Source organism: Pristiophorus japonicus, chromosome 17 (genome assembly GCF_044704955.1).
Source record: "Pristiophorus japonicus isolate sPriJap1 chromosome 17, sPriJap1.hap1, whole genome shotgun sequence".
Classification (NCBI taxonomy): domain Eukaryota; kingdom Metazoa; phylum Chordata; class Chondrichthyes; family Pristiophoridae; genus Pristiophorus; species Pristiophorus japonicus.
Window position 1 is genome coordinate 108,148,327 of NC_091993.1, and position 19,176 is coordinate 108,167,502.

A 19,176-nucleotide genomic window follows, 5' to 3' on the forward strand; every position below is an offset into this window, starting at 1 on the left:
GTGGAGAGAGGGGGGGGGTGTGGAGAGAGGGGGGGGTGTGGAGAGAGGGGGGGGGTGTGGAGAGAGGGGGGGGGTGTGGAGAGAGGGGGGGGGTGTGGAGAGAGGGGGGGGGTGTGGAGAGAGGGGGGGGGTGTGGAGAGAGGGGGGGGGTGTGGAGAGAGGGGGGGGGGTGTGGAGAGAGGGGGGGGGTGTGGAGAGAGGGGGGGGGTGTGGAGAGAGGGGGGGGGTGTGGAGAGAGGGGGGGGGTGTGGAGAGAGGGGGGGGGTGTGGAGAGAGGGGGGGGTGTGGAGAGAGGGGGGGGTGTGGAGAGAGGGGGGGGTGTGGAGAGAGGGGGGGGTGTGGAGAGAGGGGGGGGGTGTGGAGAGAGGGGGGGGTGTGGAGAGAGGGGGGGGTGTGGAGAGAGGGGGGGTGTGGAGAGAGGGGGGGGTGTGGAGAGAGGGGGGGGTGTGGAGAGAGGGGGGGGGTGTGGGAGAGAGGAGGGGGGGTGTGGGAGAGAGGAGGGGGGGTGTGTGGGAGAGAGGAGGGGGGGTGTGTGGGAGAGAGGAGGGAGGGGTGGGGGGGGGGAGAAATGAGGGGGGGTGGGTGTGTGGGAGAGAGGAGGGGGGTGGGTGTGTGGGAGAGAGGAGAGGGGGGTGGGTGTGTGGGAGAGAGGAGAGGGGGGTGGGTGTGTGGGAGAGAGGAGTGGGGGGTGGGTGTGTGGGAGAGGGGACGGGGGGGGGTGGGTGTGTGGGAGAGGGGAGTGGGGTGGGTGTGTGGGAGATAGGAGGGGGGTGGTGGTGTGTGGGAGAGAGGAGGGGGGTGGTGTGTGGGAGAGAGGAGGGGGGTGGTGTGTGGGAGAGAGGAGGGGGGTGGTGTGTGGGAGAGAGGAGGGGGGTGATGTGTGGGAGAGAGGAGGGGGGGGGTGTGTGGGAGAGAGGAGAGGGGTAAAGAGATGAGGGGGAAGAGAGGTGGGGTGGGGGGAAGAGAATGGACGGGGGGAGCTGAACGGGAGGGAGGCCCGAGTCCCGAGTCCCGATCTTCGCAAGGGAAGCCCATTCGGCCATGACTAGGGTCGTGCCCCTCCCCCTGCACATGCACGCACACTCTAGCACACATTTGCAGAGGTCCCGGCACTGTTTTCAGCGCCGGGACCTGGCTCCGCTCCCGACCCCTTGTGTTGCGCCACGTCGAGCACGAAGACGTCCTGAGGAGACTGGAGAATCACAAGGTAAGTTTTCGGCGCCCTTTCTATTCCAGAACGTCGGCGCACCTTATGGATGTACGCCATTTTTCCAGAGGGCAGAAACTTGGGCCCATTCAACTATGTTCCAAGCCTCACAATTTCTGCAGGAAAAAAGGCAATTGAAACTAGTTTGGATCCTATAGTTAAGTACCTTTGCATGTTGGTGGGTCCTCCCACTTTCCAGTTGCTGTACAAGTAATTTCTTTATTACCAATCAATGAATAGCCACTATCACATGAATAGGACACTATCGTTCCATATTCTCCTCCATCGGATGGTGATGAAGCTGTCCCATTTCTAACAGACGGAGGATCAGGACATCTGACAGCTGGGGGAAAAAGTGAAATTCAGTCAGTGTCCCGAACAGACTGTCAAATCAAATGCTTCAGGGATTAAAATCAATTGTCTCAGTGATAAAGCATACTGGTGAACCAACAGAGCAGGCAATGGGTATTCTCACTTCTCCCCTGCCCTATAACTCACTGCGAAGAACTGATTTTAGCAGGATTTGTTTGGGGTTAGAGAGGGTGGTGGGAGGGGGGAAAATACGAGCTGTTTTATATTGACACGGTTTCAATTTGGATTTTGGGAGATCATTTTCTGTGAGCCACCTTTATACTGCTAGAGCATAGAATGAAGATCACAGAATTCTCAAAGCAGATCATTAAGGATGAAAGCTTTTCCCAGATTGTTAAAATCTTCCACATCAATTTAAAACATCAAAGCCAACTGCTAAGATGCATAACAGCATCTCCAACATGAATATTTCCGATGTGATCCTTCATCAGTTCTTTCAGATGCCGACCAACCCGCTGTCCCATTTTCAGCAATGTCTGTTAATCGGAGTTGATGAATTTCGTGATCACAACACTGAGATGCAGTTATGAATTTCATCCATCGTGTCACCATCCCATCATTAAGTCTACCAAGGGCCCCACTGTAACAATGAACTGGATAACGTTCAGGAGGTTTGTAAGCCTCACTAACAATCATCTTTCTCTGCATTGCCCATTGGATAATCTACAGATAACTCCAGAACTCCAGTGCAGAGGTGGTGTTAGAGCTGTGTAAATTCATGGCTTGAAGCCAGTCAGGGCTGTGAGCGCATCCAGTGCTAAGTTTAATGATTTCACATTTCATGCATCAAAATATCCACATCAGGGTTGTTATGCGTGTTTTCTAAATTCTAGAATTGTAACTTAATATTTTCCACAAGTACATTCGTAATTGTCACACTTTACCGAACAATAACATTTGATTACACTTTGATTAGGCAGGTTTTTTTTTTAAATTTGAAGAATGTTTTTGCTTCCTGTTTCACACCAATCCATGACCACAGAGATATTCAACGCTCCTTTAAAGACTTCTCTCACTGAGGGGATTAACAACAGTTCATATTCGAAACTGTAAATGGTATATGGATGTAGTGGCTTGATTAAATGAATGGCTGTTTTCCATTCTATGCTTTATGTTCTTAGGCATGAAATGTTGAATCAAAATACTTACTTTATTTCTGCCTATGCAAGACAGACCGTCAGTACCCTAACCTAGGTGAAATCAAAACACTAAGTAAAATTCCAACATTTGAAGCAAACACTCCAGATATGTTAATTCCTTCCTGTGGTGATTGCACCATGTGGAGAAATGTATAGTAAACAGACAAAGAGAAATGTCTAGTTCTTCACCTCAACACCATTTGTTAAGAAGTGTAAAGAGGTGTGCATACTATTCGTTATGGTGTTCATGGAAGCAAGGCAGACTTGTTGGTTTAAAAATTTAGTATGGTTCAATCATTCTGTACAGAAAAGGCCTTTGCAATGTCAAAGAAGGCCATGTAGAAGGGTTGGTGCTGTTCCCTGCATTTCTCTTGCAGCTGTCACGCCGTAAAGATCATGTCCGTTGTACCCCATAGTGGACCGATCTGCACTGTGACTCCGGGAAGAGCTCCTCAGCCACAGGGAATAGACGGTTAAGGAGGATTTTAAGTGATGACCTTCCCTGTGGCTGATAACAGGGAGATTTCTCTGTAGTTGCCACAGTGGGACTTGTCCTCTTTTTTTAAAAAGATGGTCACGATTACTGCATCTCTGAGATCTCCCAGCATGCTCTCCTCCTTAGAGATGAGAGAGATTAGGTCATACATTTGTGCCAATAGTGCCTCTCCGCCATACTTTAGTGCCTCAGCAGGGATTCCACCCGCTCCCGAAGCCTTGTTGTTCTTGAGCTGACGGATGGCCTTTTCTACCTCATGCAGGACTGGGGTTTTGCCGAGATGGTGGCGGGTAACATGCTGCGGGATGGAGTCGAGGACATCCCTGGCCAAATTGCATCCGGAGGGCGCAGAGCACCTCGAGTCTCGTCGCCGAGAGCATGCAGAAAGCAAGTGCAGGCAGCGGAAGGAGCGTGCGGCAAACCATACTCCCCACCCACCCTTTCCTTCAACGACTATCTGTCCCACCTGTGAGAGACTGTAATTCCTGTATTGGACTGTTCAGTCATCCAAGAACTCACTTTTAGAGTGGAGGCAAGTCTTCCTCGATTTCGAGGGACTGCCTATGATGATGATGGACAGAAAAATAAGTCAACCATTCTACTCAATTTAGAATGCTAACTTACGATCACATGTTGGAACTTGTCCATCCCAGCCTCCAACTGTACATAACCGGTAGTTCCTACCAACCAGCAGGTATCTGGAAAAAGAAAACCAAGCTGATGAGTGATAGGAGTTTGGACACTCAATCCCATTTTAAATTAATAGCATCAACCGCACATAATTTAATAATTGGACAATGAAGTTATTGCGAAGTGTAGAGTACAACAAAACTACTGTGCATAGATCAGGAAGCGATATACATAGGCCACATTGATAATCACCATCAGAACTAAAAAGAGCAAATAGTCTCCTTCTTAAATTGTAGCAATATGAAGGTTCCATGGCAGACCTCAACTTAATTAATTAACCAAATTAATTTTAATTTTTAAATTTTTAAATGCAAATTCATTAGTCAGCAGCCTCATTTAGTAATTGAGCAATGAGATGAACACTCACCCAACATTACAATAAAAAGTTGCTTTGTTTCCAAAAGTGGTATCTGGTGCAGTATAATACCCATTCAGAATCTCCCCAGGGTTACCGCAGTTCTTTGCTGGATAGAAAGAAAGTTGGGGAAAGAGAAGAGACATTAAAATACGCCACATTCTCCAATAGGATTTTGAATGCAATTCACAGAAGTTTATTATAAAAAATACTGTACAATTTTTTAGAATATGGATTACCCCAATTCTAGTATTTATAGTAAAGGTTTTTGCAATGCAAATAAAATATTCACTCCAATGGTACAATATTTGATAATGTCATAACTTTGCCATGAGCCTATATTGAAAGCAATCTCCCAATGCATGTGTCTAGGGAACCCTTCACCAGTCATTCGAAACTCAGTGGAAGGATCTAGCTATATTTTAATAATGGTTAACTTGATTAAGGCCATGGTAGAATTCTTCCTGACTAATGAGTAATCTGAGAATTTCAGCAACTTTCTCAGCAAATTTGGGATGTCATTGGTCTACAGGTATAGAAAAGAAAAACTTCAATTTATATAGCCTCATTACATTGTTCAGTAACGCACAAAGCGCTTTACATGCAATGAAGTAGTCTGAAGTGCAGTCATGGTTATTGAAATGAAAATGGCATCCATTTTATACACAGGAAGCTCCCACAGATAGCAATGAGATGAATGATTGATTAGTCTATTTTTGATTATGTTGGTTGAAGGAAATAGGTTTCCTGGGACACAGAAAAAAAATACTTTCAATAATGTCACTGGACCTTCAACAGAGAGACGGGCCCTCAGTTTAAGCACTCATCCAAAGGAAGGCACCTCCAACAGTGCATCAATCTGAAGTGCCGTCCTAGATTATATGCTCATATCCTGGTGTGCAGTTTGAACCCACAACCTTTAGACACAGCTGTTGTCCAGTTAGGCATTCCTATCCACAGCTCAAATTAAGTTATTGAAAATAATTTTTTTGGAGGAGGAAGTGTTTGAAAACATATTTAGGAACAATAATAACAGGAACTGTGCAGCTGTCAGACACAGTCAGGCGTCCATAACACTCCAAGAGCAAACTTGTCCAGTCACCAATATCTCTCCCATTTACAGGCCGCTCCCTCCGCCTTTGCTTTGCTGGGTGAATTGCCCATTTTTTTGTCCGTCTTCTCTCCCTGGCTTACACCCTTTACAATTCTCAACAGCATGGCACAAACTATACACCTGCCATGTGATGAATCATCTCCAGGAAGTACCATTATAACACACTATGTATCACCACCAAGATTATGGCTGATTATGCAATCACATTCTTAACTTTGAGTAACTATTGCAATATTTCAGAGGTGGCCACACAGGTATACATTGTGATCAGTGTGTTTCACATTCTCTATTGGATTCAATCTGGCTCAAAAATGGACCCTGGCTACATAAAGAAGAAATTATGATTGAGGTTCAAGATCTGTCAGAGAAGGTAAACAGTCCAATTCTTTTTCTGAAGAACCAGCGTGCAAACATGTACATGGCCACTTTGGAGACTGGGGTGTGTATGCCAGTGTCACAAAAGTTAAAATTAACAGCAGATACTAACGATCTGGTGGTATAGTTCACTTGACACGAGTTACTTTTGGCCTATCTCCTGTTTTAGCATCAGCAGTGAACTTGGAGATTTTACCTACAATACCACTGTCCCTGCCTCTGATCGATACTAAAAATAGAAGGGTCCCGAAACTGTTCTCTGGGAGACTGTAGTTATATCTTCCAATTCCTGATTTTAAACCAAATATCCATCTAGCACCACATTTTAATCCCTCGCCTGTGACACCATATTTTATCCATTATTGATCAATGGGGAACCTTATCAAAAACTGTCTGAAATCCAAGTACAATATCAACTGCATTTGATTGTCAGCTGTGGCTAAGTGGGTAGCACACTCGCCTCTGAGTCGGAAGGTTATGGGTTCAAGTCCCACTCCAGGAACGCGAGTACATAAATCTAGGCTGACCAATACAGTGCTGAGGGTGTACTGCATTGTCAGCGATACCGTCTTTCAGATGAGACGTTAAACCGAGGCCCCAACAATCCTCTCAAGTGGACGTAAAAGATCCCATGGCACTATTTCGAAGAAGAGCAGGAGAGTTATCCCTGGTGTCCTGGCCAATATTTATCCCTCAATCAACATAACAAACAAATTATCTGGTCATGATCACATTGTTGTTTGTGGGAGGCTGCTGTATTTCCCACATTACCACAGTGACTACACTCCAAAAGTACTTCATTGGCTGTAAAGCAGTTTGAAAGGTCTGCTGGTTGTGAAAGGCGCTGTATAAATCCAATTTTTTTTTTTGCATTTCCCATGTCCACTATGTTTGTAAAATCTTTTTAAAAATCAGTTTAATTTATTGGGACCTCATTGTGCAAAAGTTGTTGATGCTCCCTCTGACATTGAGCACCAATTTTAGGGAGAGCCATGCACTAGAGGCTGAACCATAAGCCTTGATTAGGGATTATTTCCTTGCTAGAAACAAGTATGTGTTTTGGGGAGAGCTATTAGTAGCTTAGAGTTACCAACCCTCCCACATGTTCAGGAGCCTCCAGGAATGGAAGATGAATCTACCAGGCACTGCTGCTGACATCCCACAGAAAAGTAGAGCTTTGCATCTGTGCACTTCCTTCAGTCCTTATTTTTACATAAGATGCTGATTTGAAATTATTTATAGTTAAGTAACATTCACAGTAATTTAGAAAGCCGAGAAAGAGAGTTGTTTGGAGCGTAGGAGTTACTCTGAAGTACAGGCCAAGGAGCTGCGACATGCAAAACTGATGTGCTATAGTGCCACCACTGGTGGTAAAGTGTAATTACAAGTTTACAAGGCAGTTCCGTTGTAAATGTCGACACAGAAATTAATAACAGGAAAATGATAACAGGACATGCACACAAGACACATGATCTTTAATATATTATATCGATAGATATTAGTTAATTCTTATGTCCCTCACATTGCAAAATGGCACTGAAGAGAAATCACACACTTCTCCATTTTGAGCACCTTGTATTAGGTTCAAGGACTCTAGGGTGAAATACAGGTTAAGATTCTTCCTCATCCATCTCTCGCCCAACAATGTCCCGGATATTGTGGTCAGCTGCGAAAGTACAACATTAGCCGCTGACCTCAACAAAAGCTGTGCACAAAGATTTAGCAGGCTCTGTAACGTTGATTTCCCCTATTCCCATTTCCGTTTCAATCTGGCATCATGTACAAAGGATCTGTGACATCTAGAAACAATGAGGTCTTCAAGAAGTCTGAGAGCCAGTCAGATTGAATTCTCACAGCAAACCCAGAAGTAAAAAGCACTGAGTACCATTCACTATTTAATCATTTTACAGAGAACGAAATAAAGATTGGGACATACACATGGGATTAAGGGAGAAGCTGAAATATCAAACAAGCTTTAAAAAATAAAATAATTAATTTTTATTACATTCAAAATCTATGGACATTATATCATGGAATGGAGGGAATGATGCTCCATGCCTAGAAATTAGTTTTTCAGGGCCAGTGAGGTTGTTCAGCAGTTATGACATAGTAGGCCACCAAAAACTCAGTTACACCTCATACAACAAATGGTTTTTACATTGAAAATCGTGTGTAACAAGTTGAAGTTCAAGTCAAATCACTGATTCTGTGTTGATTGCGTCTGTGAAGACTGCAACAGTGCACCCTGTGAAGGAGCAGAGCATCACCTGCAGCAACGTCTGGATTTTCCCATTTGCTACACATGTGCAGACTCCAGAATTTGCTGTCCGTTTTACTTGGTAATGACAGCGAACGCAGATAGTTTCGCCATCATTACAACTGCAAATTCCTGGCCATTCTCTTTTAACCCAATTATGAAATGTTTTATTTCACATATCAGCCATCCTAAAGCCTGTTGAGTCTTGCATCTAGCACATATCCATCATGCTCAAAGTGTCACACTCGCATGGTTTCCACCAAACCACTAAGGATTATATTTGTTGTGTCCATCACACATACAAGAATCACACACCGACTGCGTTGATAATCCATGCACAAAAAAAAAGATACTTGGAAGTAATAATAGAGAAAGGAATTATATCTGAAATGGTTAGATTTTATTTGGCTTACAGGAACAGAGGGATCTTGATATGCAGCTTTACAGGGACTTAAAAAGGTGCCAAAATAAATAGATACGGCACAAAAAGACAAACATAATCTTTGGTTTTGTATCTAGAGACCTACAATACAAGATCAAGGAGGTAACAAGCGTAGGTTGGGAAGCAGAACTCCTGCAAGGTAAGATGCAGATGGAAGCTTTAATAAAGACTCCCTCCATTCTCATGGTTAGCCCTGCATTACTTCATCAGTCTAGAGCTCAGTTCGGCATATTCAAATCAGACTGAGACCTTTAATTAATGGACCAGATCGCCAGGATGAAATGTTATTGTTTTGTTTAATTTTATAGAGTTAAACTCAATTACAAAACAAAATGCTGACTGTAGTAAACAAATGGGTTCAGATACAAAATTACTTAAACCAGCTATGCCTTGATCTTTTGATTTAAGAGCTGACCCAATTTCTGGCACTTGGTGATTAACCTAGCTTATGTTAGGAGCAGGAGAAGGCCATATGGCCACTTGAGCCTCCTCCACCATTCAATAAGTTCATGGCTGATCTGAGCAAGTCTTCCTTACTCTTATACTCCAACCCACTTGCAATAACGGACAACATGCCATTTACCTTCTTTATTTCTTGCTGTACCACCATGCTAGCTTCCTGCATTTCTTGCACGGGGCCACCCAAATCTCTCTGAACACCGACATTTAAAAGTTTTTTCTATTCTTCCTACCAAAGTGAATAACTTCACATTTCCCTACATTATACTCCATCTGTCACCTCACTTAGTCTAACTATATCCCTTTGCAGACACTTTGTGTTCTCCTCACAGCTTACTGTCCCACCTAGCTTTGTATGGTCAGGAAACTTGGATACATTACACTCGGTCCCTTCATCTAGGTCATTAATATAGATTGCAAATAGCTGAGGCCCCAGCACTGATCCTTGCGGCACCCCACTAGTTACAGCCTGCCAACCTGAAAAAGACCCGTTTATCCTGACTCTGTATTCTATCCGTTAACTAATCCTCTATCTATGCCAATATATTACGTCCAATCCATGAGCTCTTATCTTGTGTAGTAACCTTTTACGTGGCACCTTATCGAATGCCTTTGGAAATCCAAATACAGGCAACTCTCGATTACACAGATCCAACAGAGAACCCGCTGCAACTGCACTGTTAAAAACTGTGATTGTGTCCCGTGTACAGCTGCACACGACCATTAAACCCACCCCACACACAGTCCTGCGCTGACCACTTTCTGCATCTGTCCGCCACTGAGGGTGCCGCCCGGCCTCGGGGGTAAGTAAAGCCGAGTCTCATTCGACCGTCAGCGGTTGAAGCCTTTAGACTGGCCATTTCACCTTTCAGCCACGCCGCTGGGCCTGATCGCGGCACTAGCAGGGAATGAGCTCGGGTTTCTAGGCAGGATCTGGGGACCCTGCATGCTGGCACCTTCCGACTTGTCTGTGCTCTTTCTCCACCGACCGACTGCCGAAAGATTGGGGATTAGGCTAGTCGAGTTGGTGTTCGAACTAGTTTCAACATTGATTTGAGGGAGGGGTCATTAACTCCAGCAATTTAATCTAGCATCAAGTTATAAATTTGGGATCCAAACATTCTCGGCAATTACGTGCACTCGCCCTAGCGGCAAAATCGTTTACCCGGAATAGCCCAATCCCCGAGGGCCACGGATAATCGAGAGTTGCCTGTATACTACATCCACTGGTTCCCCTTTATCTACCCTGCTAGTCACATCCTCAAAAAACTAATAGATTTGTCAAAAACGATTTCCCGTTCATAAAACCATGTTGACTTTGCCTAATCATGTTAAAATTTTCTCAGTGCCCCGATACCACTTCCTTACCAATCGATTTCAATATTTTCCCGACGACTATTGTCAGGCTAACTGGCCTTTGGTACCCTGGTTTCTCTCTCCTTCCTTTCTTGAATAGCGGTGTTACATTTGCTATCTTCCAATCTGCTGGGACTGTTCTAAAATCTAGGGAATTTAGGAAAGATCAAAACCAATGCATCCACTATCTCTGCAGCCACCTCTTTTAGAACCCGAGGATGTAGGCCATCAGGTCCAGGGTATTTGTCAGCTTTTAGTCACATTAGGTTCTCTAGTACTTTTTATCTATTTATATTACATTAAGTTCCTCGCTCTCATTAGATCCTTGGTTCCCCACCATTTTAAGTATGCTTTTTGCTTGTTAACAAATGAAAACAGTAGGTTCCAATATAGTTGGTTTAGTGAGAAATATATCATTGACATATATTTGGATCAGGTTGGAATTTAATAGGGTAATGAAAAGGGAAAAAAGACAAGGAAGGAGGAGGAGCATGATTTAACTAAGGGCCATTCTTGGTGACAAAAGTTACAAATCAACAATCATCAATATCCATAAATTTAATGATGGTAAAGACATCCAAAAATAGTTACATAAAAAGTTTCCATTGTTATCAGGCACTTGTTCTATTATTCAGAGTTGATCATTTGTGATCACAAAGCATGTGGAACACTTAAAAAAAAAACTCCCCAATACTCTGATGTCATCGGTACCCAGGGGAAGTGATTGGAAAATAAATAGTTCCCATTGCTGAGTGTTCCCATTCCTGCTGGGAGTTTAATGTATGTTGGATGAGAAAATGATCAAGGCCAAACTATGTTGCAGCCAACAGTTGAGTCACTTGCCATCACCCAGGCTCACATCCAAGAATGGCCACTTGGGTGTAGTACTGAAAGGCTGCTCATCCCCACACAAATGTACTCTCGCACAAGTAACTTCCAGTGAGATAAAATCGGCCAAATTCTGGGTAAGGACAGTAAGGGAGGAGAGGAAATACAATTGCTCATTACTTACGTTCACAAACGGCCCGTAATGGTGACCAAGTTGAATCCTCCTGACAGGTAATACGCCATGAACCTCCTGGCTGAAAGACGTAACCGCTGAAACACTTGTAAGTAACAGTATCACCAACAGAAAAGGAGGGCTCAGTAATATAATCCTCAGTTAGTGAGCCATTGTCCAATACTGGAGGTTTGCCACAGTCACCTTAAAAAAAAAGTTCATAGTTTCAACTTTCGATAAGTCTCCCTTGCATTAGAGATCTATTGGTACATTGAGTTCACATGTGGATGATATCTCCCATACTCCAAAAGACAGCAGTCTTGCCTTTTGGCGTCTTTTTATCTTGCACTTGAATTTTCTCACCAATGTCAAATATTTTAGCCACCTTCCTTTTACTCTGTTCCCACTGTCTTCTAATTTAACCTGCTCTTCTGAACAAGCAGCATGGACACCCACCTGAAACCGACTGGGGTCCTTCTTTAAACATAAAAATTGAGACCCGATTATGTCATCAGGGCCCGACTGTAATATTAACGGACGTGTTTATTTGTACTGCCAAAATGGCCAACATGCTCCATCCTTTGTCTATGATTAGTCCCTTGGAGGATAAGCCACACCCTGAAGTTTCACAGGAATGTGTCACTGGAACCGCCCATCCCAAGGTCTCACTGACTTTGCAAATTGTAACTCGATCCACTTTGACTTTCTGAAGTGATAGAGGACAGAGCTCCCCAGAAGACAGCAAGGGCCAGCCAAAGTGCCTTACCCCAGTCCAAGTACAACCCTCCCACAGCCGAAGTGCCTCCCCCAGTCCAAGTACAACCCTCCCACAGCCAAAGTGCCTTACCCCAGTCCAAGTACAACCCGCCCACAGCCGAAGTGCCTCCCCCAGCTGAAGTGCCTTACCCAAGTGCAAGTGCATCCACCCCCCCACCATACATGGGACATTGTGTATGGATTGTTAACAGGTTTATTGGGTATGAAGTGAATAGTGACCATGTTGTGACTTCTGGATATCATCCACTCCAATGATGTCCCTTATACGGGGTTGGAAGAACATGATCCGTCTTCTCGCCAACGCACCCCTCTCCTCCGACCCACCACACCGTTCTCTCCCCCGCCCACCCCCCATACCCCCGCTGCCTCTCTTCCCCCCGCCATTTCCTCTCTCTCCCCCGCCTCCCAGCCTCTTTCTCTCCCAGACCCCCCAGCCTCTCTCCCTCTCTCTCTTCCACCCCCCAGCCTCACTCTCTTCCTTCCCCCATCTCCTCTCCCCAACCCCCCCCAGCCTCTCACTCCCTCACCCCCCGCAGCACCTCACGCTTCCCCACACCTCCCCCCCCCGCACAGCCCCGCTCTCTCTCTCTCTCTATCTCTATCTCTCTCTCTCTCCTGCACCACCCCCCAGCCTCTCTCTCTCCCACATCCGTCACCCCAGCCTCTCTCTCCCCGCTACCCTGCCCCATCTTCTATCTCTCCCCAAAACCCCCCCAACCCCAGCCTCTCTCCTCCCCCCTCATTCTCTCTCTCTCTCCGCCCCCACCCAACCCAGCCTCTTTCTCCCGCATCCCCCTCCTCCACCTCTCTCATTCCCCGCCACCCCCAGCCTCTCTCTACCCCCCCACCCACCCCAGCCTCTCTTTCTCCCGCATCCCCCCTCCCAGCCTCTCTCTTTCTCCCCCCCTCAAAGCTCGCTCTCTCCGGCATCTCCCCCAGCCTCGCTCTCTCCCGCATCCCCCCCCCGCCTTGCTCCCCCCCACCAACCCCACCCAACCCAGCCCCTCTCTACCCCCGCACTCCCCAGCCCCTCTCCCTCCCCCCCCCAGAGCCTCTCTCTCCCAGCCCCCCCGACCCACCCCAGCCCCTCTCTTCCCCCCCCCCCACCAGCCCACCCCAGCCTCTCGCGCTCTCTCTCTCTCTCTATACTCCCCCCCCCCACCCACCCCAGCCTCTCTCTCTCCCCCGGCCCACCCACCCCAGCCTCTCTTCCCCCCCCCACCCACCCCAGCCTCTCTCTCCCTCCTCCACCCATCCCAGCCTCTCTCTCCCTCCCCCACCCATCCCAGCCTCTCTCTCCCTCCCCCACCCATCCCAGACTCTCTCTCCCTCCCCCACCCATCCCAGCCTCTCTCTCCCTCCCCCACCCACCCCAGCCTCTCTCTCACCCCCCCCCACCCACCCCAGCCTCTCTCTCACCCCCCCACCACCCACCCCAGCCTCTCTCTCACTCTTTCCCCCCCCCCCACCCACCCCAGCCTCTCTCTCTTCACCCCCCCAAACCCCCAGCCTCTCTCTTCCCCCCCCCCCCACCAGCCTCTCCCACCCACCTCAGCCTCTCTCTCTCACCCACCCCCCCCAGCCTCTCTCTCACCCACCCACCCCAGCCTCTCTCTCACCCACCCCAGCCTCTGTCTCCCCCACCCCCCCCCCAGCCTCTGTCTCCCCCACCCACCCCAGCCTCTCTCTCTCTCTCTCTCTCTCCCCCACCCACTCCAGCCTCTCTCTCTCTCTCTCTCTCTCTCTCCCCCACCCACCCCAGCCTCTCTCTCTCTCTCTCCCCCACCCTCCCAGCCTCTCTCTCTCCCCCACCCTCCCAGCCTCTCTCTCTCTCCCCCACCCCCCCCAGCCTCTCTCTCTCCCCCACCCCCCCCAGCCTCTCTCTCTCCCCCACCCCCCCCAGCCTCTCTCTCTCCCCCACCCCCCCCAGCCTCTCTCTCTCCCCCACCCCCCCCCAGCCTCTCTCTCTCCCCCACCCCCCCCCAGCCTCTCTCTCTCCACCACCCCCAGCCTCTCTCTTCCCCCACCCCACCCTCTCTTCCCCCCCACCCCCTCCCCAGCCTCTCTCCACACCTCTCCCAACCTCTCTCTCTCCCACATCCCCCCCTCCCAGCCTCTCTCTCTCTCCCGCATCCCCCCTCCCCCTCCCAGCCTCTCTCTCCCGCCCGCATCCCCCCCCAACCGCCTCTCTCTCTTCTCCCCCCCCTCCCCCCCGCCTCTCCCTCTTCTCCCCCCCTGCCCCTCTCTCTTCTCCCCCCTTCCCGCGCCTCTCTCTCTTCTCCCCCCTCTCGCCTCTCTCTCTTCTCCCCCCTCCCCCCCCGCCTCTCTCTCTTCTCCCCCCTCCCCCCCCGCCTCTCTCTCTTCTCCCCCCTCCCCCCCCCGCCTCTCTCTCTTCTCCCCCCTCCCCCCCACCTCTCTCTCTTCTCCCCCCTCCCCCCCACCTCTCTCTCTTCTCCCCCCTCCCCCCCCGCCTCTCTCTCTTCTCCCCCCCCCGCCTCTCTCTCTTCTCCCCCCTCCCGCCTCTCTCTCTTCTCCCCCCTCCCCAACCCGCCTCTCTCTCTTCTCCCCCCTCTTCCCTCCCCCCCGCCTCTCTCTCTTCTCCCCCCTCCCCCCCGCCTCTCTCTCTTCTCCCCCCTCTCGCCTCTCTCTCTTCTCCCCCCTCCCCCCCCGCCTCTCTCTCTTCTCCCCCCGCCTCTCTCTCTTCTCCCCCCTCCCGCCTCTCTCTCTTCTCCCCCCCCCCCGCCTCTCTCTCTTCTCCCCCCCCCGCCTCTCTCTCTTCTCCCCCCCCCGCCTCTCTCTCTTCTCCCCCCCCCCCGCCTCTCTCTCTTCTCCCCCCTCCCCCCCCGCCTCTCCCCCTCCCCCCCCGCCTCTCTCTCTTCTCCCCCCCCCCGCCTCTCTCTCTTCTCCCCCCCCCGCCTCTCTCTCTTCTCCCCCCCCCGCCTCTCTCTCTTCTCCCCCCCCCCCGCCTCTCTCTCTTCTCCCCCCCCCCGCCTCTCTCTCTTCTCCCCCCCCCCGCCTCTCTCTCTTCTCCCCCCCCCCGCCTCTCTCTCTTCTCCCCCCCCGCCTCTCTCTCTTCTCCCCCCCCCCCGCCTCTCTCTCTTCTCCCCCCTCCCGCCTCTCTCTCTTCTCCCCCCTCCCGCCTCTCTCTCTTCTCCCCCCTCCCGCCTCTCTCTCTTCTCCCCCCTCCCGCCTCTCTCTCTTCTCCCCCCTCCCGCCTCTCTCTCTTCTCCCCCCTCCCGCCTCTCTCTCTTCTCCCTTCTCCCCCCTCCCGCCTCTCTCTCTTCTCCCCCCTCCCCAACCCGCCTCTCTCTCTTCTCCCCCCTCTTCCCTCCCCCCCCGCCTCTCTCTCTTCTCCCCCCTCTCTCTCTCTCTTCTCCCCCCTCTCTCTCTCTCTCTTCTCCCCCCTCTCTCTCTCTCTTCTCCCCCCTCTCCCCCCGCCTCTCTCTCTTCTCCCCCCTCCCCGCCTCTCTCTCTTCTCCCCCCTCCCCGCCTCTCTCTCTTCTCTCCCCCCCCCCCCCCCACCGCCTCTCTCAATGCGACCCCAAGGCCCTCCGATTCGCGGCCCCAGGCCGGCCGGGGCGGGCTTGGGTGGGGAGACGAGAGTTGGAGCCTCAGGTCCTGCTTCTTGGCACCATGTAGAGGGAATGATTCAGCCGGGGGGGGGGGGCTTGTCGAATATCTGTCAAAAAAAGTGCAGTACGGGCAGTGGGGGGGGGGCTTGACCCCCGGATGTCTGTCAAAAAAAATGCAGGACAAATAGTTAGTCCCAATTTTAACTGGTAACCTGAGCAGAAAATCAGTGTGGCTTTCCCTGCCAGGTGCAGCTCGCAGGAAGGATATTTAGAGCAAGAAGTGGCCCCAACAGGTAAGTTTTTAAACTTTTTATTTTTACAAACTTTCCTTATAGGTCCAGGAGAAGTAGAAGTGGTTGTTGGAGTTTATGAACACATAGAATGAGAAGCCAACAAGGAAGAATTTGGCAAAATCAAGTTTAAAAATTACAAAAGCAATCAGAAGGTTGGGAGAAAGATATTGGGCAGAAGTGGGAATAAGTAGTCTTGGCAATGGCTAGAATGTGGGACTCGAAATACAACACTGCATTAAACACAACACCAAGGTTTCACACAATCTGATTCAGGCCGAGTGGCTCCAGAATCGGATGGAATCGGTGGCCAGTGTAGAGTTTATTGCAGTAACAATCACTTCGGCCGTCCTGATTTTCAGTTGGAGGAAACTTTTTCTCATCCACAACTTAAAGTCAGTCAGACAATCTGAAAGCACAGAGTCCAAAAGAAATGGAGGTGGTACAGCTGGCTGTCCTCAGCATATATATGGACACTGACTCCATGCCACGGAGGGGATCGTATCATAAGAACATAACATCAGAAATAGGAGCAGGAGCAGGCCACCTGGCCCCTCGAGCCTGCTCCACCATTCAATAAGATCATGGCTGATCTGATCATGGACTCAGCTCCACTTCCCATAATCCTTTACTCCCTTATCTCTCAAAAATCGGTCTATCTTCACCTTAAATATATTCAATGACCCAGCCTCCACAGCTCTCTGGGGCAGAGAATTCCACAGATCACAGATTTACAAGCCTCAGTGAAAAAATTTCTCATCATCTCAGTTTTAAATGGGCGGCCCCTTATTCTAAGACTATGTCCCCTAGTTTTAGTTTCCCCTGAGTGGAAATAGCCTCTCTGCAACCACCTTGTCGAGTCCCCTCGTTATTTTATAAGTTTCAATAAGATCACCTCTTATTCTTTTGAACTCCATTCTTTTGAACTTCTCATTCTTTTGAGCACTGGATACACTTTATTCCTTTTTTAACGGTAATGCTTCTGTGTTGTGTTTGGTTTTGTGTTTTTTTTTTAAACAGAGAACTCTGTGCAACAGCTGCACAGCACCTCGTGTCAACTGGACTCTACTGAGGACTCCGTTCCAGTGAATGTAGCAGAAACCTGTCTGCAACCTACCTTCATAAGTCAACCCCCTCATTTCCAGAATCAACCAAGTGAACCTTCTCTGAACAATCTCCAAAGCAAGTATATCCTTCCTTAAATACAAGACTAAAACTGTATGCAGTACTCCAGATGTGGCTTCACCAATACTCTGTACAGTTGTAGCAGGACTTCTCTGATTTTATACTCTATCACCCTTGCAATAAAGGCTAACATTCCATTTGCCTTCCTGATTACTTGCTGTAACTGCATACTAACTTTTTGTGTTTCATGTACAAGGATCCCCAGGTCCCTCTGTACTGCAGCACTTTGCAATTTTTTTTCCATTTAAATTATAATTTGCTTTTCTATTATTTCTGCCAAAGTGGATAACCTCACAGTTTCCCACATTATACTCCATCTGCCAAATTTTTGCCCCATCACTTAGCCTGTCTATATCCCTTTGCAGATTTTTTAGGTCCTCCTCACAATTTGCTTTTCCACCTATCTTTGTATCATCAGCAAACTTGGCTACATTACACTCGGTCCCTTCATCCAAGTCATTAATATAGATTGTAAATAGTTGAGGACCCAGCACCGATCCCTGCAGCTCCCCACTAGTCACTGTTTGCCAGTTGGAAAATGACCCAAATTATCCCAGGAGCAATGACAAGGGGAGATAAATGAAACTCGGATTTCATTATTCGCAAAATACACATGCAATATTAAACCGATCAATCCACCCAATCGTAAAATGGGAAAGACAAACCTAGCAATGGAATAAGGTTCAGAATTAAAGTCATATATCTTAAGTACAAAGAACTTTGGGTGTATTTATATTCCAAGTTTAGCATCGGTGGAAAACGATTTTAAATTTGCACTAACTCTAAATTCAGGCGCCAAGATCTGAACCGTCTTCAAAGCAGAGTGAAGCTCTCCACTCCAGGGAGTCATACTCTACTTAGTCAGAGTGGACCAGGACTCCAGATTCAGACTGCAGTTGCACTGTAGCTATAGTGACAGGACAAAGTGGAATTTTCCGCACTTGGGAGTTTAAATACACCTTTAAGCTTGTACAAAAACACAGATGAGAACTGCGGTTAATACCCACAATAGGGGGAAGATATTATACAACAGGGGCTGCTGCTGGATATTATTACCGATGAGGTTTAATTCAGTGCTGTGCGGCGTGCAGGGACGATGTATCCCAGCGGGGTATCTATCCCCAGCCCGGTTGCAGCAGTCCCTGGCCTTGCTTAAAAACCTGTTATATCCCGAACTTCGACCTGAAACGTTCACTCTGTTTCTGTCTCCACAGATGCTGCCTGAGCCGCTGAGTGTTTCCAGCATCTTCTGCTTTTATTTCAGATTTCCATCACCCGTAGTATTTTGCTTTTGTATTACTGCAGCAGTAAAAGCCCGGGCACCGGCTGTAAATCTGCCCCATCACTCGGCTAAAAACACGCCCGAAACACAGCAATAGAGGAGCGCTGCTCACCCGTAACCCGGGCCACCGCGGCCATGCAGATGATCAGTAGAGCGAAGTTTAGTGTCTCTGCCATTTCCCACTTCTCTCGATCGTTAATATTCGGGGAGACTGTTCTCTCCGCTAGGCTCAGAAATTCGATGAGCACCCTCGAATTTTTCGTTCCCGAGACTTCAATGCGATTAGTTTTCCTTTTCTAAATGTTGCCCAGGCTCCGACGTCGTCAGTATATTTGGCGTTCTCCGAGCTCAGGTGCACCCTGCGCCTCCTTCAGTCCCTGCCCAGGAAACGCCTATTCCGCTCACTCCACCAGTGAGGCTGGAGCACCGGCGTATTTTTTTCCCCACAAATTGATTTTGTTAAAGCTTGTCTATGTTTTACTGTGTTTAGGGAAACATTTATTTTTCCCGGGAGAGGTTAAAAGGCAAAGAGCCTGAATGAAAACATAAACTAAGTGTGAAATCCTTTTACAAATAGCTCTAATTAGAAGATAGTTTTGCTTTCGTTACATTTTCTCCAAGCGGAGAATCCTTTGAGAAAGTTTTATAGTAAAGGAAAGCAAACAGTGACGTTCGCTGTCCCACCTCATTCATTGGGAGTGACAATCATGCATTTACTTAAATATCTATTCATTCTGCATCAGAAGATCGTGGGTTCAAGTCGCACTCCAGCACATAATCTACTCAATGCAGTACTGAGGGAGTGCTG

The 19,176-nt window shown here is 48.5% G+C and overlaps 1 protein-coding gene across 1 annotated transcript in view; it reads right to left on the minus strand.

Moving 5' to 3' along the window:
- LOC139228257 (C4b-binding protein alpha chain-like) overlaps positions 1-18,788 on the minus strand; it is a 59,092-nt gene extending 40,304 nt beyond the window's left edge. Inside the window, exons 1-5 of the mRNA XM_070859440.1 lie at positions 18,481-18,788; positions 11,275-11,466; positions 4,272-4,368; positions 3,839-3,912; positions 1,374-1,550 (exon numbers count right to left, since the gene is read on the minus strand). Coding sequence (XP_070715541.1) covers positions 1,374-1,550; positions 3,839-3,912; positions 4,272-4,368; positions 11,275-11,466; positions 18,481-18,544 — 604 coding nt within the window. The 5' untranslated portion in view covers positions 18,545-18,788. The remainder of the gene's footprint in view (positions 1-1,373; positions 1,551-3,838; positions 3,913-4,271; positions 4,369-11,274; positions 11,467-18,480) is intronic.
- Between the last annotated feature and the right edge of the window lie 388 nt (positions 18,789-19,176).